Genomic DNA, 27,793 nt, shown 5'->3' with positions numbered 1-27,793 from the left:
ATGTTCTCACTTGAGTTCTTCACAAACAGATGGCTACTCTCTTAGTAATAAAAAGAATTCTCCTTACTTACCAAGCTTTTATTTCAAAATATATTCTCTTGAATTACATCATGTTATCTTCATACCATTCCTGTGAGGGAGATAGAGACCAGGATGTGATACTTTACGGAACGATCAGCAGAAAGGTCTGAACCAGCCTCTGAATTTGTCATCACCTTCAAAGGGTCTCACGGCTCATTAGACTCCACACCAAGATTACAATTGATCCATTTATAGACTTTGTTCTTCTATGTGAAAATTTGCTACTGCCTTTTAAAAAGATATTCTGGGGGCCGGCACAGTGGCATAGTGGTTATGTTCACGCACTCTACTTCGGTAGCTAGGGGTTCATGGGTTCAGATCCCACACGAGGACCTCAGCACCACTCATCAAGCCATGCCGTCGCGGCATCCGATATACAGAATAGAGGAAGATGGGCACAGATGTTAGCTCAGGGCCAATCTTCCTCATCAAAAAAATAAATAAATAAAAATAAGATAAAATAAAAAGATGTTCTGAGGATATCAAGTCCGTGTCATCAGTGTAAAATCAGAGTTTGCTGTATCATAGGCTTATATTTTGGTCTTGCCACTCTGAAGCAGCATTTGGCTCGACTCTCATCTTTCCCAGACTTTCTTTCAGGGATAAACAAAGGCTGATGGATGCACAATGGCATCAACAGTGGAAACTGTAAGTTTGATCAGCAACGTTGGTGCTTTGAGTTTTGTTGGTGTGGTGACAGCAAAGATCATGGTTGGTTCCAGTGGAGATTGTTTGTCAATGTGTGAGGTCAACGGAACCAATGTATACCAGCCCAAAAAATACCAAGGAAATTCCACTCCGTAAACTACTTCCTGCTTTCTATTAATTCCGTACTATAGACCACGCAGAAAAGCTTGAGGGAACTTCTACCTCAAGAAAACATGCTTTGAGGATGCTCTTTGAAGCCACCAAAAGTGCTCTCATTTCCTGTCATTAAGATATGAGGGGGCCGGCCCCGAGGCTTAGCGGTTAGGTGCGGGCGCTCTGCTACTGGCGGCCCGGGTTCGGATCCCGAGCGCGCACCGACACACCGCTTCTCCGGCCATGCAGAGGCCGCATCCCACATACAGCAACTAGAAGGATGTGCAGCTATATCATACAACTATCTACTGGGGCTTTGGGGAAAAAAAAAAGGAGGAGGATTGGCAATAGATGTTAGCTCAGAGCCGGTCTTCCTCAGCAAAAAGAGGAGGATTAGCACGGATGTTAGCTCAGGGCTGATCTTCCTCACAAAAAAAAAAAAAAAAAAAAAAGATATGAGGGAGGCAAAGGAGACAGTTCTGAACTTTCCTCCCCCAGCAACCAGATGCTAGAACTGAGATAGGGCGAGGGGGCAATGCTGGTTTTCAGAGGGCTTAAGGGAGAGGAGAACAGAACAGTTCCAAAAGATGCTTCACGAATCATGCAAGATGAACTCAGAAAGAAGGGCATCACTTGGTAATCAGAAGCGCCTTAAAATGGGAGAAGGGGCCAGGCCAATGAACACTGAAAAAGCATTCAAAATAGAAACTTTGGTTTTGTTTATGATGTGTGTTTTTAGCCAGAAAAATACATTTAAAATAAATTTTTATCAAATTACTTTTTTTACATGTAGCGTTTCTGCCATTAGTTTTCTCCCTTACATAGAAAGAGAGGAAAGAACTTGGCCTTCCACAGAGAGCTCATGGATCTATTCCTCCAACTACTAAGTGTATTCACTCTTGTTCCTTGGCCTCTTGGAGTCTGTGTCCTCAGTCCATTCTGGAGTTATTGTGAGAGTCAGATGAGACCACACATGTGGGCACTCAGCGGCACTGAGTTCCTTCCCCTTATAAAAGATTGCACTGGACACTTGTTAAAAATGGCAGGGAAGACTTTGTTGGAATAGGGGAGAAAGACAATTGCAACAGGGCAAAGAGCTTGAACTCGACTCTGCTGAAACAAAATCAGGAGGACTGTTGGACGCTGGGGTCAGCTGATGGGAAAGCACTGGAGGATGATGGCAGAAGGTTGGTCCATGTGACCAGGCCATCCCCAGATTGTGGATTTACGTCTCAAAGGGGCAAAGAAAGAGTTGACAATTCCAAGATCTCATCTCAAGCTTTTCTTTCTTTGTTTTGCTCATTTTCACTCTGTGTCTTCTCTCCTACACAACGGTAGACATTATTTTAAAAATTGCACATAAAACGGACCTGTCTCTAAAGGAATTTTTGCCTAATGGGAGGCTTGGGAAAAGTAGTTTTTATTTTTCAAGAGTTTGGGGGTTGGTTTAGTCATGAAATAGTACCCCATCATTAGCTTTATAACTGTCACCTCCTATGCATTATGATTCTTCCCTGAGCGATATTCTCCTTGACCTCAGCATGCTTTCTCTGCTTGGGAATTGCTATCATGGCTCTAACTCTGTTATGGGCCCATCTTAGACTTTTATCTGCTGGGGATTTTTCTCTCTGTTTTTTCCCTTCTTGCAATAGTATTATTTTAGCAAAAATTTCAACCACATCATAAGTTTAAAGACAGGAAGTTTATATGCTTATTTTTTAATTTTTACCACTCTTGGTTTACAAGAGAACAGCAAAGCAAGTCGAACTTTTTAACCCTTGGGTTGTTGATGTTATAGGTTTTCTCCTGCAAGCGAATAATTAAATCATCATGGAAAACCCCACTTATTTTCTTCAGACTTTGAGTCAAAACAAAAATATAACATCCACATAACCTGAACATGTTCACTAAGTTCAAGTCCCTGATTCTGGGACTTGTAAAAAGAAGGTATAATGTTCTCTCCTCCCCTTCTTAGACTCTTTTCCTGCTAGCAGTGGGAGTATAGCAAAAATACAGCTATTGGATCTTAATAAAAATGAAACTAGATATCTCAGATGCTGCAACTTTCTGTCTTCTTTATGTTTTAATTACATTGATTTGGAATCTCACACTAAACTCAAGTAAAAGTTACCTTTTTGCTTCTTTGGTAGTTATACTTCGTCTTTGTATGTCAAAACTGTGTGTCCTCTTGTTTCTGCTACTGTTTCGTCTTTACCTTATAGAATGCGGCTGTTAACTACACAGAACTTGGTAATGAATTATATTCTTGACTCCCGCGTTGACTTGTTGTGGCTTATGAGGCATCATATTTCTTTATTTTTATCAGTTTATCTGCCTCTAGAGTAAGGACAGTTATTTCTACCAGCATTTTCAGTCCCCAAAGCACATACTAGTCTTTCTATTTTCTCAGATGATTTGCAAAGGAAAGATTCTAGCTAATAGCATGTTCTGGTCTCCAAATCCGTTGTGGACCATGCATGAACTGTAGTTTTAAAATATTCAAGAGGAAATATGGAGTCATCTGAGAGCACAGGCTGAGGGCTCAGTGGGTCTGGATTTGAATCCCAGCGTGGCTTGTCCCATTTTCTGAGACCTGAGCGTGTGGCTCTGTCTGTCTGAGACTCACTTTCCTCATCTGTATGGTAATAATAAAAATAAACGATGAAACTTCTGGAAGTACTGTTGTAAAGTCTACAAATAACGCAGCTAAAACTCTTAGCACAGTGCCTGGCACACAGCAGCCACTCAAAACAAAACAAAATAAAACGAAGTTTGGGGGCCGGCCCAGTGGCATAGTGGTTGAGTGTGCGTGCTCTGCTTCGGCGGCACAGGGTTCACAGGTTCTGATCCCAGGCTCGCACTGACGCACCGCTTATCAAGCCATGCTGAGGTGGCGTCCCACATATAAAGTAGAGGAAGATGGGCACTGATGTTAGCCCAGGGCCAATCTTCCTCAGCAAAAGAGGGGGATTGACAATGGATGTTAGCTCAGGGCTAATCTTCCTCAGTAAAAAAACAAAACAAAACAGGAGTTTTCATGTTCATTGAAAGTACAATTTTCCTAATTATACTTATCCTAAATATATTTGATCCTAAGACAGAGGAACATCATTTAATCCCTCACTGCTTATTAATCACAAGATATTCACATTGTGACAGTTCCACAAGCCATTATTACTCACAGTGATTATTATTATTTTAACAAATTTTCTTTTCTGGTTAATAGAGATTGCTGACTGATAGACTATGAGTTACTTCTTGGTTAGAATTATGAGATCATCTTTTGTTTATATCAAGTTGCTGCCCTTCTGCTATAAAGGAGATGCTCTGTACTCCCTTTAATCCTTTTTCTGGAACTAAGGTGAGATTTATACCATTCTACACATAAGTTCCTTTACAGTTACTCTGGGGCCAATTAAGATTAACGTGTCAGAGTTTGTGATGGGAGAGTGGGGGAGAAAAAAATGGACCAAAAACTGAGTGAAACCAACTAGCCCCACAGGGAGCAGCCCTACAGCCGTTGTCACATTTGTGGGGCTCTAGCTAAACGGACCACCTGGCCTCGGGCCCATGTACATAATCAACATTGGGCTATTGACTTGACCAGAGAGCTTTCTCTTACTCTTCAAGCCCTCCTGTGGTCTGCTGTCATTGATTCTAAAAATATGTTGGTGTTGGGGTGGCAGTAGTAAATTACGATGAATTTTCTTTCATACCATAGAAATTCAGTGAGTCTTCCAGCACCATCGTAATATTATCTACACAAGCCCAAGATATCTTGATGTCTTGTCATCCAACACAAAATTTCTTTTTTAAAGCAAGACCACTAACATTTATCTTTTGTTTGCTTTTATCCCAAGTCTCCAGTCTCTATCATATATAGAATATGACATATTGCCTCTTCTCATTCTTGGAAAAAATAAGAACATCTTCTGCTTCATGGATTCATTCGGTCGAGAACCTGTGTGCTAGGCACAGTGACAGGTAGAGAAATGAACCAGAGGTAGGGCTGCTTCAGGAAGCTTACACTCAGAGAGATTCGCCAGGCGCGTCCATAACTGTAAATGCAGCAACGCGGAGACAGAAAGTGCTCATCCATCCAGTAATTCACTCCCTCACTCATTCAGCAGCAGAGTGTTCTTACTTCTTAGCACAGGTCAGGCTCAGTGCTCCCTCCTGGGTTCTGATGCTGGATAGCAACAAGGTAGTAGCAAATGGACGCTCCCTCTTTGGTGCCTTCCTCCTGACGTGGGGACAGGGTGCGGACAGAATTAAACCAGCTGTGGTGATACAACGTGAAACATGCCGATGATGCTTATCTGAGAGGACGGGGCCCAGTGAAACACAGGAGGGCACGTCACAGACTTCGGAGAGGAACAAGATTTCCCAGCGTGTTCCTCCATGCTGCTGCTGTCCACCGTGAGGCCGTCGCTCTTAGCACAGCCGCCGTCACACTGCACTGCAGTCGTGGCTTACATGCCCACTACCCTCGCCTTCTCCTCGCTCTGTGTTCTGTTCTCAAGACATTGTAGTAGTTATATTTGGGAAAAAACCTCTTTTTTTTGCCACCAACTTTTTGCTTTTCCAGTGATGCTCATCCTCTGGTTTCAAACTGGAGTGTTAAGTACAGCTGCGTTGCCTTCTCAGTAATCACTCCTTCTCATTGACTTGTGTTTGATTCTGGAACTCTATCTTAATGTCACTATCTGCTACAAAGTTATGATATTAAATAACCAATCATATTGCAACTGATTAAAAATATACTGTAGTTAAAATTTCTTATGGATTTCAGAATCACACTTGTGCCAAGAGCTGCATTTTAAACAAAGCCAAAAGATGTCTCCATGCTTGAATGACCCACCTTAAAAATAAGTCAAGTTAAAAAAAAAAGTAAAGTATCACGATCTCTTGTTTTTGAATAATAGAAAACTGGTACATTTTGTGTTCCTGCAACATCCTATTGGAAATATCTTCAATGGAGGTTACATTATAACCATATCTCCTAGATGGCTCTTCTTCACCTTTCTCTGACACTTTTGGAAGCTCTCTACTTGACCTAGTTCTGCCTTGATTTACCCAATTCTCCATATTCCTCTCAAATATCTCCTCTTCTTTATGTTCTTCCTGTCTTTTTACATTATTACAAAGCGTAGAAATTTTTGTCTCATGAGGCCTCCCAAGTCCTGGGTTCAAGATCTGCAGTCAAGATACCAGCAGATCACATCTCGTTGTTCTAATTCATTACAATAGCCCAGGCCAACTGGGGGTCCCAGAAGAACTGGAGAAGTGGTCCTGCTCATGGAGGAATAGTTGGAGAATGTGGCTGGCATGAATGTTACTCTTTCTCTGCCACACAGTCCCCAATTTAATGTAAGTGGTCAGGCAGTTCAATTCAAGTTATAAATTAAATATAAAACTCATGTGTAAATTCTGGTGGCAATATCGAACCTAGGACAATATGAAGCCCAGGAATCTTGACATGAATATGCTAGAAAGGCATAATTTTGTTTAGCGAGAAGTTTTAGATGTCTAGGATCTGCTCCAGTATAATAATTTTTAGATGATATAAGTTATTTCCAATTCAAATAGATCACTAAGACCGTGTGGTGTGAAGGAAAGCAAATGAGACCTGGAATAAAACAAAAAACGTGACTTTGGGTCCCTGCTCTGCCTCTGCTGTGTGACTTTGGGACAGTCACTCAATTTCACTGGGAGTGTTTTATTCATCCATAAAATAAAAATTCTAGTAATTGTACCTACCTTTCCTATTAAGCATAAGGATCAAATGAGATAGCGGATATTAAAGTACTATGTAAAACCTACTGTACTTCACAAATATCATTTATTGCTAAGTGAAGGGGAATTTAGTGGAATTGAGGAGGGTATGGTTCAGAGTCTATTAAATGAAGTGTAAATATTTGGATTGATTTCAGAGCTTGACAAATTAGTATAATTTATTCTAGTTGGCTCATAGATTGCATTTATTCAAGCACAGTATATTTTATCAATTAAGAGCATGATAATATGTGTCAATCTTTTGTATATTGATACCAAATGTAACATTTAGGCTTAACTTTGGCTCTGAGTTATGGGAAAACTCAAAAGAAGAGTGATGTAAAATAAAATAAAAGTTTATTTTATGTTCACATAAATGTAGGCAGCTCCATGGTCATTAGGGACCCATTTCCTTCCAACTTTTTCTGCCATACTAAACTTGCAATTTCCACCTCAGTGTCCAAGATGGCTGCTCCAGTTCCAGCCATCATGTGAACATTCCATCTGACAACAAAGAGGAAAAGGGAAAGAAAAGTATATTTTCCAAAGTTTCCCATACTATTATTCTTGCTTATCTTCCATTGGCAAGAATCTAATAATATGACCTTTAAAGAAAAGCTGGGAAATTCAGTTTTTGTTCTGGAGCCGCATGTGCCCGGGTATTATTTTTTTAAGATTCTGTTATGAGGGCAAGGAGCAAACAAATATTGGGGGAAGCTAGTTATCTCCACAACAACAGTGATGGAGAACTCCTCACACTTAATCACCACTAAGCAATGCATGTGTATTCAGACAAAAATCTCTTTTGAATTTATTCATAACAGAGCTATTTTCTTAATTTTTCATACAAAAGATATTAACTGGATAAAATCTATGTGCCAGGTATTCCACTGGACATAAAAAAGGAAAACAAATTCCTGACCCTTAGAAGCTAAAATCTATGAAATAAGCATAAAAATATAGGAGTTTACAACAGATAATGTGATAACACAAGAGAAAGTGATTTTGAATTCATGGAAGAAAAAAAATAGGTGCTGCGTTACTCTGAGATGCAGTTGTTGTTTGCTGTAGTCATGCATTGAATGGGATCCTGGAGACCTGAAAGAATGTGTGCTCTTCTCGAAGTGCTTCATTTCCCACAAGAGCATATTTCATGCCGTGAGAGCCTGTAATTGAGACCTGAGTATGAATCATAATCTGATTTCTCTTAGAAATATACACTTGGCATATTCATGTTGAATTCAATAAGATAAATAAGTAGGCACTTAGAAAAGGCAGATAGTATTTATATAATATTAGCTTGATTTGAAATGATCCCATTATTTGTGTGGTATTTGGTTCATTTGAACCAAGTGGATTCTGCAGCAAAGCTCTCTTCCTTGTGGAATCCGGGCAGTAAGACACTGTGGTCAGCAGAGGCGGACGGTGGCTGGATGTAGCTGGAATCTCTCTTCTCTTTCCCACTCCAAGACTGACTGACCGCTGCCACGCCCCTCCTCAGAGGGCAAGAATGTGTGCGGAAGAGTGGAAGAAGGCAGGGGTGGAGGCGGGTGAGAGGAACGGGTTTCAGCCTCGTAAAATGAGAGAATGAAATTATAGCTCTCTAGAGAAGACGGGCACACACTCCAGCTCCTTCTCCCTGCCCCTTCACCCTCAGGCCCCACCCCTGTCTCTCTCCCCACGACCACAGTGCCTGTGGAGAAAGTGGAGGGAGTGTCCCCGCCTGTCCACTGACTTTAAACTGTATAATTTAAAGTCATGATATAAGAATAAAAGACTCTCCTTAAAATATTTGCTAAGATCTATTTTTGAGTTAATGGTCTTTTGCATTTCGCTTCTCTTTTCCTTTTGATAGGTTTTGCTGTTTGGGTTTTAAATAAAAATTTAAAATATGATAAGAGGAAATGGTGTAAAGCATGACATGCCTTAGTGAAAGCAAAGGAGCTTAATCATTGAGTTTTGGCTCCACCGTGATGCATCGTGATCCAGCTGTTACCATTCTAAACAAAATTCAAAACTATTGTGTAATATATTGCTCATTTTTTAATATTCTGAAAATAAAATAATGTTTTACTTCCTTCCTCTTTTCAATCAACTTTTGGCTAGTCTCATTTAAGCTCCAAATTTAAAAGTGAATTGTACTAATAAAATTTGACTATAATCTGTATTGATAAAAGAAATTAAGTAATTTTAGGAATCTGACCATTTTATACAAAAAAAATATAAATTCAGAATTTGAAGTATCCTTATCATCTTGACTGTACCCATTCCAGCAATCCATTCTAAACACACGCATATATCATAATTGCTTGCAGATGTGTTTTTATACTTACACAATTTTTATTTTTCCATGTTCTTGTGTAAAATGTTTGTAACTTGCCTAATACAAGATTTCCCATATTCTGGATGCTCAATAAATATTTTGACCCTGAATTCCTCAATAACAAAACCTGTGAAGACATGGTAAAAAAAAAAAAAAATCACCAAGTGTTTGTCTGGGCTGAGCTATTTTTCCCCAATAAATGAATGTCTTCCCAAAAGGTACCGAGAGTCATTACTTATAAAAGTAATGGTACTCGAAATAGCTTGTTTTGCCATCTGTTATTTTTGTCCAGTCTGGACGACTGTACTCTGACCAGAGTTGTCTGTCCCACATGCTGAGGAGCTGAGAACCTAGCCTGGTAGGGTTCCGAATGTTCAAAGGTAATTGTTTATCAGAAGATAAGAAGCAGCTCGAGACACATCCTCAGTCTTGCTTCAGAATAAGGGATTTGCTGTGATGTGATTTCAGCGTTTCCCAACCAATGGACTGAAATCTTGATTCGTTCTGGGCGACAGCTTGAACTGTTTCTGTAGAGCTGGTTTCTGTCTTCTCAAGGCACAGGAGCAAGGAGTTGTCACAAAGAGTCAAAGGCGGAAGAAAATGGAGCCATGTGCCAGATGGCCCGTTGAAAATGGAACCCAGGGAAAACCCCAAACAGAAATACAGCAAAATCAGTATTTCTCCACTATTGCAGGGGGCTGGAACCCACGGTGTCAGAGTTGGAGAGGGGTCTATGCTATAGGTCTGTGGTTTCCCGGTGGTTACGAGCTGATAAACACATGGCCACTCAGCTCAGCAGAGGCTTTGGTGCCGCCTGGTGCTTCCCTGTGATCTGGCTTTCCAATTCTCAACAAAGAGAATTTCCAGTCTGTCCATATGTACTCAAACCTCTGATCTGCCTCCTTCATCTTTAGCATTAGCAACAGACTGAGCTCTTACTCCAAAGAATTTCATAGCCATCACAGAGAGGAATTATCTTACCTTCCCACCACAAAGTATGCTATCTTATCTACATTTTCACCCAGTCTTATTTCCTTCCCACCTGTTTTAAATCAAGAGAGGACTCTCTTCTTATCAAAGGCCTGTCCTTCTCAAGTGCTTTACATTTCATTTCTGTCAGATTTCTTCCGAACTAGATGCAATCAGTTCTCTCTCCTGAGTCACAGTTTCTCTCTATTTGATTCTTCACTTGACATTTAAACATACTTTAGTATTTCTCATTGTAGAAATACATCTCATAGCCACATCCCCTTCTAATAATTATAAAAGTACTGATAACTACCACTTATATTCATTTAGCACTTTGTATATGCCAGACATATTCTAGGATCCTTGTTTTATTAACTTGTTGAGGGGAGGGAGCAAGGACATCTTGCCCTACTTAGCTATATGGCTTCTACTTCACTCTTGCCAAAGGAGGTGGGGCCAGCAGGAGGGTGGTGTCTCCACAGAAATCCCACTCTGTCACCAACAGTGCAGGAGAGAGTGAGTGATGGCCCCATCTAGCGCCGTGGAAAAAGAGAAGTCAGTGAAGGCCATATATCGTTATTAGATACAATCAAATAGGAATTGGTAATTGATTGGATGTGGGGGAATTACAAGGATGACATCTAGGTTTCTGCTTGAGAATGATGGTGTTCTTTCACTAATAGCAAACACAAAAGGAAGAGCTGGCTTAAGGAAAAGGGTAAGGAGCTCATTTTTAGACATGCTGAGCTTGACTATCTGGGGTTGGATGGCTCAAACATAAGTAAATAGGGATTTGAAAGGTAAGCACAATGGAACTATCCAGTCTCAGGGTTGAAATTGGTACTTTGGAAAAGTTCTTTGAGATCTCCACAAATCATTGTACCCAGAGTCCCATAACTGGCCCAGTGATTGCATTTAGCATAAGCAGCTGTGGAGGTGGTTCAACATCAGGCATTTTCCCTCCGGTATCAGAGATATCCAGAGGACAGGATCAAATGATAGTCTGCCTTCTTCCTGAACACCACCAAGGACAGCATTGCTCTGTTTTTGCTCTTTTTTTTTGCCACACCTTTCATTGTTAGCTATTTGGTTCTTTTTTCATAGCAAGTTCTATAAAGAAGTCTGTCAGTTCTAATGGCATGCTAAATTAAAATATGAATGCATAGCAGAGAGCTCCATTTTTGTTACTCTCTCTAGAACCTTAGGAACTGGCTAAGACTAGATAGTTACTGTCATGGATTGGGAATTTGCATGAATAGTCATTATTGTTAACAGTTTTCAGAACCCACCGAGAACTAAGCACTTCACATTTATTATATGTAATTTTAAGATAACCCTGTGTAGTAGACCTTTTCACTCTCATCTGACAGATGGAGGATTGAGGCTGCGAGAAGTTGAGTAATTTATGCAAGGTCCCACATTTGGTATCTTCTGTTGCCGAGAGTCCGTCCAGGACTAACTTGCTGATCGTGAACCGGGATACACATTAGATCGCCTGGGGAGCCTTGCAGACTCTAATGCCCAAGTTGCACCCAGCCCGGTTACATCAGAATCTTAGGGGCGAGCACTCATAGACACATATTTTTTAAAGCTGCCCAGGTGATAGCGCTGTGCAGCCAAGGTTGAGAAACCCTAGCCTGCCTCTAAAACCCAGGGCATTGTCCTACCAGGCCGCCTCTGCATCAAAATTTCCATTCCACGTTGAAGTAGTCTTGTGACACCAAGTGGACTATTGATTACACTTGATAAACAGAATAAATAAATGGCTTCTTGATATAAAAGTGTTATCTTCCTCTGTCTTCCAAGTTATCAAAGAAATATTTTCAAAGCCTAGAAACCCCAGCAACAAGACTACAGAGTTTTGTGTGTTCTGCTTGTTGCAAGTTGAAGGCAACTTTCTATCCGCGTTATCATCACTTTTAGAGTGAGCGTATAAGGTGCTTGCTTACACCAGAGGATGTAAACCCACTGACAGATGATTTCCTCCGCAGATACAGAGCACAGTGTAACCAGTTCCTAGAGGTATCGTAGAGCTTACAATACGTTTTGAAGTTCCTAAATTATTAGTAAAGCTTTAGTTGAACTCTTGGCCTTGTTTAGCAAGTGACTTAATTATATTTCATTTTGAATAAAATTGTTATTTCCTAAGCCTGGAGATAAGAGTATATAAGGGAGCATCTGTTGTGGATGATGTATGACTCTTTGGATTCCCAAGGGACACATTTCAAAGAACCAGGTTTTCCTGCTATGTGTGACAAACTTTCCAAGGTCTTCAAATTATGAACGTGTTTTCAGCAAGATACATATTTTTGACATCTGTGGAACAGATTTTTATTTCTTTTGACATCTTTCTAGCGTGTATTTTCTTTTTTTTTTTTTTTTTTTGGTCATTCTTTATTGCATGCCAAACATGGTGAATTTTACCTTATGGGATACTGGATATTTTTGTATTCCCATAAACATTTTCTGAGCCTTATTCTAGGATGTAGGTACAGTTTGCACCTTTTTTTTTGTGAGGAAGATCAGCCCTGAGCTAACATCCATGCCAATCCTCTTCTTTTTGCTGAGGAAGACTGGCCCTGAGCTAACATCCATGCCCATCTTCCTCCACTTTATGTGGGACGCCGCGACAGCATGGCCTGACAAGCGATGTGTCAGTGCGCACCCGGGATCCGAACCCGGGCCGCCAGCAGCAGAGCGCACGCACTTAACCGCTACACCATGGAGCTAGCCCCCTGTATTGTCTTTTAATAGTGCTACTTTAGTTTAATATGAAATTCTAAAAATCTATGTTTTGAGGTACTCATATTTAGCAACTGCCTGTAGTGTTCCTTCACTCATTAACTATTTTGTATCTTACATGACTTTATATTAGCGATTTTTTCTATTTTTTGAGATTTTTTTCAAAAACGGTGAATCAGAGAGATAATACCATGTTTCCTCATCATAGTTTTGTGCCGTAGCTTTTAATTGAGGTTTGCAACTTTTATTTAATGGTGAACCAAGGGTTTCAAGAGAGAACTAAGGCCCATCATATCTCTTCTATTGATATTTTCCATTACGTCCAGGGGGAAGAATGCACAGGCTAAGTATTTGTCAGTTGTCTACAAATGACGTTGCTGTTGATGTAGCGTATCACAGCAGCTATGGCATGAGGGAGGTTGAATTAAGTGACATTAACAGAAAGCTTCTGATTGACTCCTTAATACCATAAAACATTTGATTTAGTGTTATGAAACAATGGAGCTTGTGGTCACAATGGCCCCTGGGTTTAATGATTCATCTCATTGGGGTTGAGGGGCTCTATCCAGATAACCTCAAAGGACATTTGCACCTGTGTGGATGGAATCTACATAACCAAAAGTGTACTTTCACCTAGCGCATCCTTCTGTTTCAGTAGGTGGTGATTTGGACAATAAGAACCAAATTAATTAATTAATTAAATTAATCATTAAATATTATTTTTTGTATGTTTATCATAACGTCTATTTACCATCTACACAGTTTTATTTCAAAAAGAATATGTGGTGGCTTGATAGGATATGGTGTAGCCATATAAATATAAATATCAGCAAAGTCGGGGTCCTTCACAGCACAAGGCCACATATTGTGGTGTAGAGCACACGCTTCTCCACTTGCTGCCTGTGTGACTTCAGACACGTTGTTTACCCTCTCTGAGCTTCATTTCCTCATTTATGAAATATTCACCTTCCAGCACTGCTGCTAAAGTGATGTTTAAGGCAGAATACGTGCTCGGTAAGTTAGTTTTGTCATCATCTTTAAAAGTGTAGTCAAACATCTTCAAATATGTATGTTTTGCCGAATAAAAATCAATTCGTGTATTGACTAAGCTTTTAATTATGATCTTATTGTTAACAGTTGTCATTTATTGAGTGCTTACTGTATGTGAAGTTATGTATTACCTTTGTGCAAAGCTCTTTTTATCCATTGTCTTATTTCACCCTCACAATAATTCATTCTTAGCCTGTAAGAACTACTGTTTTCTGAATAATGTAAATAGGTGGTTATTAGGGTAGTCTTTAAAGGTCTGTTTTGAAATCACTATGGTTATGAACCAGAATTTCTTCCCATAGCATCATTCGTATGTAAGGAGTTACAGGTGCATACATTATGTGTGTCTTGTACATGTTTTATTCCATGTGACTAGCAAGATATACATGTTTCTAATTTATTTATTATAGAAAAATCAGGATGTAAATGGAGGTAATAATTTAAATAAGAATTGCTTCATGTGGAGGAATTATTTCAGTTTGTCTAAGATTGTTGAAATGTGACCATAATTGCAATAATTCTTAATTTCTCCATAAATACTGCAATTAAAATATGCAGATATTTATACTATTTGAGATTTTCTAAATATTCTACTGAAGTGCTTCATCTCAATATTCTATTTCTCATATTTCCAGCAAAAGCAAGCTTCTCTATATTTCATATTCAATGGAGTTTTTTTATATCATAGATCTCTCATCAAAAGCATTTTTTCTTTTGCTCTTTGAAATATTTACAAAGTAGGTGTCTAAGACTGCTTATTTTTAAATGCTAACACCCTTTCTCTTATTTATTTGAATGTTGAGAATAAGGTAAACATAGTAACTTGTAATTCTTGAAAATCTGCCAAATGAAAAGAGTAAATAATTATATTTCACACGTTAAGAAATTCATCACTGTAACAATTAATATTTTTCAAATTGCAATTAAAGAATCATTAAGGCTTGAAATAAATTAGTAAAATAGACATCTTTGATAAACAATAAGAAATAGGAAATAGATAAGCAACCTTAGAAATGGAAATTTAGTATTTCTTAAAACTTACAAGGGCATTATATACAAGTGTATATTAAGATATTGGAAAATACAGATGAAATAGATAATTTCCTGGGAAAACCTAAATTGCCAAAATTAATTCTAGAAGAAATGAATAGCCCACTGAGATCCTTAACTAGAGAATATTCATAATATTGTAGAATTTTAGAGATAGGGAAACCTTTAAAGATCATAAGTTAAAAAAATCTCAGGGCTGGCCCATGGTATAGTGGTTAAGTTCAAGCACTTTACTTCGGTGGCCCAGGGTTCAAGGGTTTGGATCCCAGGCGTGGACCTAAACACCACTCATCAAGCCATGCTGTGGCAGCGTCCCACATACAAAATAGAGGAAGACTGGCACAGATGTTAGCTCAAAGACAATCTTCCTCAAGTAAAAAAGGAAGATTGGCAACAGATGTTAGCTCAGGGGCAATCTTCCTCACTAAAAAAAAAAAAAAAATCTCATAACTTATAAGTGAGAATGTTGAGGTCCAAAGTTTTTGCAGCAAACTAAGAGAATTCTATTCATTATCTCTGGAAGTTAGAAAGTCATGGCTGATTCCTGCAGGAGGGCAATTCAGGGGAGATGCTAGATGTCAAGAAGAAAATAGGTGAGCTGGTAGTACAGAAATTGATGGATAGCTTAACGTTTCAAGAAATTCAGCCACAATTGGAAGGGGAGAGAACAACCCAAAGAGAACCAGTGCGAATAAACCAATAAAAAGGAGGCTGATTTGTTGGTTGAAGGCAGAGATTTCAACAGATTTGTAGGCTGAGAGATTATGTATACAGGAGCTAACTAAGGGAGGAGAGTATAGAGTTGACCAAATACAGGATGGAGAGTAGTTACTATGTATCAAGCTCTTTACATGTATCATGCCATTTAGTCTTTACAACAATCCTATGAGGTGGGGGCTAATATTATCCTCATTTTTACAATGAAGAAAGAGAGGCACAGAGATTTTAAGTAACAACCAGTAAATGGAGCAGTCAGTGTGAACCCACAGTGTCACTCCTGCCTCTTAGCTCTACTGCACCATCTCCTGGGAGGAGAAGGACCTGCTTTGGAAAGGAGGAGGAGGTAGGTGTGGTTAGGGGGAAATTTCAAGGTAAGGGGCACAGGGAATGTGAAGATATCAATAATACGGATGGTCTGTGCCTCGTCAGTAATGTTGAAGGCAATGTCATCTGATAAAAGAGAATAAAGAGGAAAGTTGCGGCCTGAGAAGGATGAAAAAGCTTGTGAGGATTAGACTAGGAACGAGCACAATATCGTCAGAAGGCGGTGTGATGTGGTTAAGTACACAAGCTCTGGGTCAGAGATGGTGTTTCACCCCCGCTCCTCACTCGTTAGCCATGAGGCATGGCCAAGTTACTTAGTTTCTCCAAACTCTCCTGCGCAAAATGGGGATGGTGATCATCTGCCTACACGAGATTCTGTTTTATCATCATTAGGAAAACCCTCTATCCTGCTTTTTTCTTCTTTTTAGACTTTCTGGACTATTCTTTGCATTTGGTTTTCTCTATGACTCAGAATTGGCTTGACAAACTAAAAAAACAAAAAAATTAAGATTTGATGGGAATTTCACTGAATACATTGATCAATTTGGGGAAGATGGACATTTATATGACATTGAGTCTCCCAATTCTTGGACATAATATATTTTCCGTCTATTCATGCCTTGTTTTGTGTCCTTCAATTAAATGTTATGATTTTCTACATGAAGCTCCTGCACAATTCTGTTAAATGTGTTCGAGGTGTTTTATAGTTTCTGTCGTTATTATGAATAGGACTTTTTCTTTCATCTGATAATCTTTCCTTAGTGCTTTTGTTTCATAGGTGCGACTACTTTTCTCAGTTCCTAAAGAACTTAATTAGTCTTCTTTTGAGGTTTTTATTTTCTGTCACCTCTGTTGTCTCTTCCCACTCCTTACTTTTTCTTTTTCTTTGCTTGGCTTTTTTTCTTTTTCCCGTTTTGAAAGATTTTCTCAATTATCTGATTATCCTGGGTTGTGTATTCATATATAAAAGCAAGGCCCTAAAAAGTGACTTGAAGCTCTGCACGGGCAGATGGACTTATTGAAAGGTAGATTTCACAGTGTGTTCATCAAGGATGAGCCAGTGTATGAAGATTTTTCCCCCCTGGGGGAGAATCTCTGACCTGCTCGCATCCTGGGAGTAGAAGTGAGAGAGAAATGAGGAGAGGGCCCTATGGTTTAACCCATACACATGTGGCTGCCTTGTGCACCTACCCACTAATGAGACTGGTGCCTGAGTTCAGAACCCAAACCATTCAGTTTTTCAGAGACTAAACCTCCCTGTGATGGTGCTGGGCTGCGTTAAGTTGGGGAGGATACAGTGTTAGCTTTCTTCAACGTCTTCTGAATTTGTCAACACCTTGACTTCACTGTTGTGTACTGCCTTTTCTCTTTTTCCTGTGCTTAACAATTTGGTCATTTTAACATGGTTTGGGAGGGAGAAGAGAGATAAATCTATTATGATTAATTAGAAATTGTGTATTACATTTTCCAATGGATATTGTTAGTGTATAGGAAAATTAGTTTTGTATATTGATTTCGTGTACAGGAAATATAATTTTTGTATGTTGATCTTGTATCTAGCCACCTTGTTATTCTTATTATTTTTAATAGTTTAAAAATTGATCCTTTTGGGTTTTCTAAGAAGAAGATGTGTTTCTACAATGATGACAACATTGTCTCTGCCTTTCCTATTACTTTTTTTTATTATATTGTTTTGGAGAGGACCTCCTATTTAATAGAGAATAGTAGAGGTCATGGTGGACATACTTTTATTCATGACCAATGGGATTGCATCTAATATTTCACTATTAAAAAATGAGTTTTGGGGAAGTAACCTTTATTAAGTAAGAATATTATCCTCTATTCATAATTTGCAATGAAGATTTTTTAAATGATAATTGGGTTTTGAATTTTATCAAATTCTTTCACAGTTATTCATGTCATATTGTTTCTTTAATCTGTTAATGTAATAAATTATATTCAGGTCACTTTTAATCTTGAATCATCTTGAATTACTGGACACACTCTTATTTGATAGTGATTTATTATCCTTTCACTGTTATGTCTGGGGTTGACCTTTAATATTTTCATACTTATGCAGATAAGTGGAAGTGGCTTATAGTTTTCTTGTTCATTTTGGTGTCAGTGTTATGCTGGCCTTATAGAGTCAGATCCTTATAATCTTTTTATTTGGCCTGGAAGTGTTTTATAAAATGGGAATTATATATTCCTTAAATTTGTTAGAATTTGCCTATAAATTTTTCTGAAATTTTTGTCATTTTTGGAGGATTATTCCTTCAGATTTATCTTTAAGTTTTATCTAAGATTATATTTTTATCTCACAGGCCAATTTTGATCATTTATGTTTTTCTAGAAGAATATCCACTTTATGTAAGTTTTCAATTTTATGTATATACAGTATATGCCATTCTTTTATGATACTTTAATAACCTTTTTCATTCCTAGTGTTATTTATTTTGCCTTCTCCCACCTTATTAAAAAATCACAATTGTCAAAGTTTTAGCTGCTTTCTTGGGCTTTTAAATCAGCTTGAGTTCTACAGATTAATTGTACTGTTTTTTTTTTTTAAATTTTCCATTTTGTTAATTTCTGCTTTTATCCTCATTGAATTTCTTCTGATTTCTTTAAGTCGCCCATTGATTTTCATTTTTTATTGCTTTCTATCTAAGCCTTTGACTATCCTGAGTACTGTCATAGCAAAATCTCACAAGTTTTGATATAAATATATATATTGCCTTTTCAGTTCTAAATAGTTTATAATTTAGATTTTAATTTATCTTTAATTTATTAATTACTTAAAAATTTTTCCCCCAGTTGGTACAGAATTTTAATTTTGATTTCTAATTTCATTGCATTGTAGTTTGTGAAAATGTCCTATGTTGTAAACTTTCTTGAATTTATTTTACTTTCTGTCCTAGGACTAGTTAACTTCTGTAAATATTCCATTTGTATTTTAAAGAACTATACGTGCTCTATTTCTTATGTATAATATTGCAAAGAAAGAAGATTAATCACTTTTATTGATTGTTATAATGTTCCATATTATTATTTTTTCCACTTTTTCTGTTACTTTCTGAGAGCTGAATGGTAAGTCTTTCATTATAAACTTAATTTGATAGTTTATCCTTGTAGGTTTCTCAGTTTTGGTCTCAGACACTTTGAAACATTGTTATTCATCTCATAGAGATGTGTTACTCTGGAAACCTCTCTATGGCTTGCTCCTTTTGTCAGTATGAAAAGTCCTTCTTCATGTCTTTTAATGTTTTTTTCAATATTAACATTGTGACATCTGATTTTTGCATATTAGCGTTTGCTAATATAGCTCTTTTCATCTCTTTATTCTCAATCTTCCCGTGTCATTTGGTTTGCGGTATGTCTCTTATACATACTTTACTGGATTTTGATTTTTTTAATCTAATATAAAAGTTCTCAACTTTTATCTAGTGAATTTAAAGCATTCTCATTTATTGTGATTTCTGATATGCTTGGAATTATTCTTGTCTTATTTGCCTTTTTTGTATTTATCATATGTCTAGTTTGTTGTTGTCTCTTTGCCCACCTTTAATTGGACTGATAGATTTTTTCTTAGTTCTATTTTTCCTTTGCTATTTTAAACTATATTATTTGTTCTATCTTTTTGTGATTACCTTAACATTGTTACCATAAGTGTTCAAACACATTTTTCTAATATCTAGAGTTAATCAGTATCTCTAATATTCCTCAGAACAACAAGAAAAAAGGCTGAGCACACTTTGTTTCCCCTGTTCCCTTGGACCTTTCATTTCTCTCACCTTTTAATCCTCATTAATATTATTTTGAATTTTACATCCATAAGTATATTTAATTTCTTAAATAAACATTTATTTAGACTTATATTTTTTTACTTTCTTTACTGCCCATTACTTCTTTTACCTCATTCCCTCCTCCTGGGTTTCTTATTATTATTTTTGATTTATGTTGTTTAGCAGTTCTTTCAGAGAGAATCTTGAGGTAGTAAACTTCAAAGTTCCTTTCAATTCTAAAGATACCTCTATTTCTGCCTATCATTTGAATAATAGTTTGGCTGGGTGTAGAATTCCATCTTCAAAGTTATTTTCCCTTACAATGTTGAAGATATTGTTCTCCTGTCTTGTTGTATCCTGGGTTTCTCACAAGGATTCTGATGTCAATTTGATTCTTATTTCTTTATAAGTAACCTTTCTTTTGACCCTGACAGCTTTCAAGATTTTCTCATTATTTTTGATCTTCACAGATTTCATCACATTATATCTAGGTGTGTGTGTTTATCTTTAATTTATCCTTCAGCCCAGAGGATCTTTAAAAGTCTGAGAAATTTTCCCATTACGTTTCTTTTCCCCCAATTTTCTCTATCTTTTTCCATCTGGAAGTACTTTAAACAGCTGTTAGAAGCTCTGTGTCATGCCGACTCTTGAATCTCATCTTTCCACATCTTCATCTCTGCTCCCAATACCTGGCTTGGGGCTGTGGTATCCTTCTTCAGTCCACACTCATCTGTTTCCATTTTTCAGGCCTTTCTCAAAGTTTCTAGTCTACTATAGTTTACCAATTATTTTACGAAATCTTTTCTATCATCCCTAAGGATTTGGGGTGAAGGGTGTACATGAGGGTGATAGGTATAAACAGTGCTTGGTTTGCCGATTCAAATACCTTTTCAAATTTTGTAATATTTGTTAACTACACTCATGAGCTTTACGATAAAGTGGGACCAAATTGGGTTTTGGCAAGACAGGTGGAGCAGAAGAACTGGATGACAAGTTGAGGTGCTAGTGATTCTCATGTTGGGAATGGCAAGATGTGAATCCCGGTTCCTGTGGGAGTCAAGAGCAGAAACACGGAAGCTGAATAAAGAGAAGCTGTAAGACCAGAGGTCACAACAGTGAGTCCGGTGGTAGGAAGAATCAAACAGGTGTCAAGATATGAACCTGTTTATAGAAAAGGTGAATCAGAGTTTGAGATTTGTAAGTGGAAAAATCCCCAGGACTGAGAGGATCCAAAGGATGGTTGATCTTTGAGTGTTGCTGATGCGAGACTGAGGTTATGTGGGAGAAGAGATCAAAGAATCCTGAGTCCCGAACATTAGAATGGCCACCCTTGTAGAAATTGACGCAACAAATGTGGAAAATAACAGAGTTTATTTGAAAATTGCAATTTATAGAAGTTGTATTTTAAAAAGACAGCTTAGCAAACATAACGTCAGTAGAAAATCAGTGTGTGTTCTGTTACGTGGAGTGTTTGAGTTTGTACTGATTCTTCACATGATGATGAAACAATGTGTCCCCATTTCTCTGTTTCTCGGGATCATGGATTTTGCTGTGCTCTTTATACGAGATTACTTTTGTGAATTTAGACCTCTCTAGCCCACAAATACACATTCCTTAGGTTGAGACAGCTCACCTCCACACTTGGAACACTTTCTGGACATAGATGAGTATCCATCTGACCATCGTAGAATGTGATTGCCCATAGAAATAGGTCTTACTTCTCTAGTGACTATACATTTTCCCACACATGTTGTGTCCATATTATCGTCCAGAGAGACATGAATTATTGAAATAAATGTCAGTAGCCCAAAATTACGTGTGCTTCAATTTGTATTAGAATTACAGTGAGTATCAGGAAGTCCGAAAGTAACAAACATAACGCAGAGAGATCAAATTAGAAGTGTCTGTATTGAGACATTGAGTATTTTATTATTTCTTATAAAATTTCAGCGCGTCCAGCACTCAGCATTTAACATTTCAACAGTTTATATGGTTTTATATGACCCTATATAAACAGTTTAGAAATGGAGATGGAATAGCTTTGCTAGCAGTTACAGTTGAGATAAGACAAACTGGTGGAAGGCGGTGACATGGGAATGAGAAAGTATAACTAGTCTTCAGATATTGAATGGAAGAGTTATCTTTGAACTTCAACTTGGGGTCAGGGACTACAGATCAGGAATGAGTGAAGTAGTCAGCCTGCAGGTATTTAAACCTTAACTTGGAAAACAAGTCTCAATGTCTCAAGTATAGAAGGAATCACAATTGGTTAAAGCCACTGCATTATGCCTGACATGGGAGTAAGGGTGTGAGGAAGAGGTTCAAGAAATCCATGACTTTGTTGTACTGAAAGCCGTATCATCGTTGTAAGAATAAACTTAAGTACTAAGTGGATTTAAGTACTATGTAAAATAAGGAATCTCGTGCTGAAAAATGGTAACACCTGTTATATATAATAGAGGTGCTCAGTCGAGCACTTGCTGTCTGCCTGCCCGCACAGTGCTACTCAGCTTCTGTACATTCTCTCTCATCGTTAAAACAACCTGGTCAGATAAACATGGTAAAATTCTTTTTATAGGATTAAAAGAACTGGAAAGCTAAATTAACATCTGGTGAATTTCAACCAAATAAACCAATAAAATGAATAATTTGGGCCAAAGTTTTAAAAAGGTATTCTACTTTGGCGTGGTGGTGGCAGGATGCAGTTTGTATTTTTATTCCTTTGTTATGAGTTTTTTATGATTTTTTTTTCTAGTTCTATGTTTTGGTCTTTTCAATTTTTGGAAATGGCAAGACTGATACTAACAAAGGAAGAAATGAGTTTGGTTTATAAAGACCTGCATTTTAACAAGATTTACACAAAGAAATTATACCAGTAGTGAAATAAGTAGCAGCCTTTACCAAAACAAAGCTGCTCATCTTTTCAGATGACTCACAAGTAACTAATGGTTGGCACGTTCTGAGTGATTAAGTTGCAGAAAGAAAACTATCTATGAAATCGTGGCTGTGTACTGCCAGTGACTCGATTAGCTTTTCAAAAGGATTTGATTAGGACCCGCATTGTACTGTAAAAACACAGAGCAGTGTACTAAGTACTTTAAAATACATATGTTATTTTCTTTCCAGGCTATTAGCCAGACCTCATTTTCTACTTCGCTCTTATACCTTGAATATCGCACTTGTATAAACGCAAAGTCATTTTTCCTTTTAAAGGCTGTTGCAATGTAGTCTTAACATCAACACAGATAAAACAGCAAAGAGTTATCAGTTAAAAAGGAAGGATAAAGAATGTAGCCAAAGGAATTATGAAAAATGTCTGTAACTTAAATTAAACCAAAGAAAGGACAATTCCCATAATTATAGTTCAAGAAAAAAATTCAAGTAAAACAGTAATTTTAGTCTCCCTTGAGTATAAATTTACATTCAGCCTTCTCATAAAAAATTGAACACGCAAATGGAATCAGGACATTTTTTTTCCTATCATAGATGTTGCATACAGCATAAAGACTACAGAGTTTATGATTTCTGTAAATAACTGCTGTGTCACAGAAGAGAGGTAGACATTTGCAGTAACAGCAGTGAGCTGCAGATTAACAATCCTCTGAAGGACACACGATCCCCCACACTCACTGTGGGTCGTCTTTGTTTCCGCAGAGCATCTGCACCACCACCACCGCATTTTTGCACTTCTTCTTCCTGGCTTCTTTCTGTTGGGTCTTGACTGAGGCGTGGCAGTCGTATATGGCTGTAACTGGAAAAATTAGGACACGGCTTATACGGAAACGCTTTTTGTGCCTTGGATGGGGTAAGCATATTAATACACCCTTTCACGCTCTTGTTAAAATGACTTTGAACACTTATACAATGAAGCTGCAGAGGGTGATTATCTCCAGGTTACTTTTCTTTATGTCCAACTTGGTATATGGAAGTGGAGATATATGAGGCTGGTCATTTTTGAATGTTCTCTGGACATTTGGAACTTTAAAAGGGAGTAAATACTGGATGACCATGTGGCTGGTCAGTTAACAGTCACCAGTGCCTACGTGGTGTGAGGTGAGACCTAAGATCTCTACGTGCAGAAGAGCAGAGCATTTTCTGCTAATATGTTCTGGCAGTGTGGCATATCTCACAATGTTCAGGGTGCAAGGCATGAGGTACCAGTCATGTACACTAGTCCTGTACTCCCGGCAAGAAGGAGTCCAGGAGGAGTCCATTCCAAGAGAGCTCAGAACAATTAAGACTGCAGCTGTTCATGTCACAGGGAGAAAGCCACTTAGAGAATGAAGGAAACCTCATGGCTGGTCAGTGGAGTCCTCAAAGGAAAAACAGAGTTGTTGAGGGACTGAGAATTAATTAATTTTTTGCCTATCTTTATTAGGAAAATTTTCTCTCCAATTGCCTTACGAAATGGACATCTTTAAGATCCATGCATTTCATAGGGCCGATTCTAATGTTTAATTAGATTTAATTAGTTTGGCTTAATTAGAATTAAAGAGTTTAATTGATTCAAGAAACTAGTTTTGGAAAATCCCCGGGATTTTTTCAGGTTTGCCTTTGAGTTTTAAAACACTTGCACTAAAACAACTGAAGAATTTTGGACCAAATATACAATAAATACCTAATGTCCCAGAAGACTGGAGAACAGGATGCTACAGGGAGCCAGAAAAATCACAAATAAGTGGACTTATTACAATACCAGAATAATTCATGCTGAACAAAAATAGGATCAAGAACACTTAAAGGTTGGGCCGGCCCCATGGCTTAGCGGTTAAGTGCGCACGCTCCGCTGCCGGCGGCCCCGGGGTTCGGATCCCTGGCCCGCACCGACGCACCACTTCTCCGGCCATGCTGAAGTCGAGTCCCACATACAGCAACTAGAAAGATGTGCAACTACTACATACAACTATCTACTGGGGCTTTGGGGGAAAGAGGAGGAAGATTGGCAATAGATGTTAGCTCAGAGCCGGTCTTCCTCAGCAAAAAGAGGAGGATTAGCATGGATGTTAGCTCAGGGCTGATCTTCCTCAAAAAAAAAAAAAAAAAAGTTTGAAAAAAAAAAGAACACTTAAAGGTTATCTATCAAGTTTCGGCAAGGGGCCGTCACGTCTGACTAATGTCTTAGGGTCTTTAAACAGGCAGATGGGAAAGCCGTTAAAAGGAAACTGGAGGATGTATTCTACTTACACTGTCATAAAACTTTTGTCTGGATTTCCTGTCAAAGATCTTCTAAAGTTGGACTGATATTGAATCGGGGGACACTTGTCGTGTCCCAAGAAATACAGAGTGCAGGTAAATGAGACTTGTCTTGAAGTATAGAGTGGTGATTTTCAGGATTGGTAACTACCTTATTTAACATGGTTACCAAAGACCTTGAGGAGGGTTCACAGCTGGTCTCCGTGTTTATAGCTAACATTCAACTACTCCAGTAGGGACAAAGCTCAGCAGATGCTGTGAGACTCCCAGGGGGTCCACGGAGGGCAGAATGGCAGCATATGAGTTTCATTACGGCAAAGTGCAACATAAGAAATTTGGAAATTTTTTTAATCTAAATTGTGTGGAATGAAGACTATTAACCCTTCAGCTGCTACCCAGGAGAGAATTTTTTGTTTCTAATGAACTTGATCTAGTCAATCAAAAAAGTCAACTAATGACATGCATGAAGGAGGAGGAGGAGAAGGGGGAGGAAGAGGAGGAGGAGAAAGAGGAGACAGGACATTATACATATATATGTAATATGCATATACACACATATATGCACGTGTGTGTATACATATATCTAGAGAGAGAGACCAGTATTTGTTAAAAAATACAGCATGTCGGTCTGAGGTGCTCTCTGTAGTTTTCGACAGTAAACGTCATGAAGGAATGTAACGTCACTTGAAAAGACTCACAGAAGAGAACAGCAGGAAGGAGGGAAAATGACAGGAAGAAAGAAGGTGGGTGGAGGCGATGCAAGAAGATGATTAGGTGACGGATTTTTCAACCTGAAAAGGCAAACATGGTCTTCCTGAAAAGAAGGCATGACCAAACCTTAAAACGAATTTAAACAGCATGGATTAGACTGAGCTCTATTCACCAAAACACAGGGAGGTTCCACTGAACTTGAGCAAGGTAAGTGCAGTTCATATAAACATAAACGTAAAGATGTTAGGGCAGAAGTGGTGCAGGTATGCAGGAATTGGATTCCAAGAGGGCCTGAGCAATGCATGCAGGTCCATGAAGAGAAGCTGGCATATGTTTCTGACTTTCATTCAAGATTGTTAAAGGAGGGTAACCAGGAAGCCCAAAAATCAGTTCTTTAGGGCCTTTAATACCGTCCCTACATTCTTGTTACTATAAGTAAATCATAAAGAATTAAGTGATTTCTTTCTTTCTATCTTATAAGTACTACTTGATGTGGATCAGCATGTGGCCTACTGAATGTTCCACCTCTGTGATATTCCATCACACCAGAACATCCATTTGTTGCTTTTCTGATTTTATAACTATAAATTTCCTTTATAACAGTGTAAACCCCTAAGGAAAAAATAGCTTAAAAGATATACTAAATCTCAGTTATTAGTTTCCTTTTTACCCGTGTCAAATGTAGTGGTAACCTAGCAACATTGGAGAAGTACACGGAGTTAAAAACCCAGCTGTCGCTCTCATATTTTTGTACTTGAAAGAAATTTTGTAATGGAAATATACTTTATGAAGTGATTCATCCAAAGGTAGTTCCTCCGATTTAAGCATTTGGAGTTTGTCCTGGCTTTTCTGGAGCCAGTATGCACGGTGGTTAGAGATGAATGTGAAGTGTGACAATGCTTTTGTTGCAGGTTTACCAGCCTTAGTAGTGGCCACGTCAGTGGGCTTCACCAGGACGAGAGGATATGGCACTGATCATTAGTAAGTCCATCCACAGTGATAAAGTGTGCTTATGATTGAGTCAACCCTCACATAGGCTTCATTAGTCTTGATTGGCACCACTGAGCTCAAATTTTGTCATTGAGTCATTAACAGGGGTAGAAATCGCATCCGTGAGGAATGAGGTAAGGTAGCTTAAATGCACACAGGTTAGGAAGTAAGTGCTGCAGCACTGTTCAGAATCCTCATTTCAATTTCCTGTGTCATGAGACCAGGGTATTTGATTTTTAAAATATTTCAGTATTTACTTGGCATTTTCAATCTCAAATACAATTTTTTAGAACTGAATAAATCTTGATAAGTTTACCTTTTAGAATGTGATTCTGATCTGAAGTTCTCATTTCATTGATGATAATATATGTTGGTATCAACCAAGTTTTTCATATTAGTTCAAATTTTGTTGCTATGTTAGGGTAATACATACTAAAACCTGTAGATCAAGGGAATCAATAGATTCCACATTAGAAAATGCCTGGGCTATGGAAGAAATTTGAAGGGAGAAAAAGGGATCCTATCATAATCATAGCTGTAATACTGATAAATTCTATGAGAGAATTTGTAAGTAAAGTTTATTTAGTATTTCAAATGTAAACAATGCACTTTCTTATTTTCCTCCATCTGCTCTTTCAAGTTGAGGAGGCAATTGAGAAGTGGAGAGAGAGATGTGCATCTTATTAGAAGCATAAGTTTTCAAGTGAGATGTTCTCTTTAATTGTCTTCGGGTTTGCTAATTAGGCCCTCTGGTGGGTTCATCCAAACTGAGAGAGTGTTTCGAGAGACAACACTTCACCTGCTCATCCCAAAGGAACTTCCAAAGAATTTAAAGAGCTCATGTCCTCAGAGCACTTGCTTTTCTTAAGCAATCTATATTATTGAAAAAGCCCTGACAGCGTATGCTGTAGAGTAGTGCTTACACAGCACGACCACCTTCAGGCTATTACTTTTTACAGTGATATGCCTCTTTTGGCATAAATCCAGAATTTGAAAGACACTGTTGGGGATATGGAAAGAAGAAGGGTTATGGGTGATATGGTTCCAAGTTTCAAGGAATTTATGATTAAAAGTGCATACAATACAGTGAGTAATGTATTAGTTTGAAGAGTAACTTGCACAAAAATGTAGTAGAAATTTAGTGGCAGTCTCAGAGACTCCAACCAAAGTGTTCTATTCAAACTAAGGGCTTTTTCTCTAGAGATTTTATTAAAAAAAAAAAATGGATATTAACTTGTCAACTCCAAAGTGGGATAGTAGAATTTTATCTGTGCTCTCTTAT

The 27,793-nt window shown here is 38.1% G+C and overlaps 1 protein-coding gene across 1 annotated transcript in view; it reads left to right on the top strand.

Annotated features, from left to right (window-relative positions):
• Positions 1-27,793, top strand: part of ADGRB3 (adhesion G protein-coupled receptor B3) — a 661,473-nt gene that overhangs the window by 578,062 nt on the left and 55,618 nt on the right. Inside the window, exons 21-22 of the mRNA XM_058554075.1 lie at positions 23,272-23,422; positions 26,433-26,502. Of these exons, the coding sequence (XP_058410058.1) occupies positions 23,272-23,422; positions 26,433-26,502 (221 nt within the window). The remainder of the gene's footprint in view (positions 1-23,271; positions 23,423-26,432; positions 26,503-27,793) is intronic.

The sequence above is a fragment of the Diceros bicornis genome, chromosome 14, assembly GCF_020826845.1.
Source record: "Diceros bicornis minor isolate mBicDic1 chromosome 14, mDicBic1.mat.cur, whole genome shotgun sequence".
Lineage (NCBI taxonomy): Eukaryota > Metazoa > Chordata > Mammalia > Perissodactyla > Rhinocerotidae > Diceros > Diceros bicornis.
The sequence above is the reverse complement of the archived record's forward strand: the minus strand, read 5'-3'. Positions and strand labels throughout refer to the sequence as shown.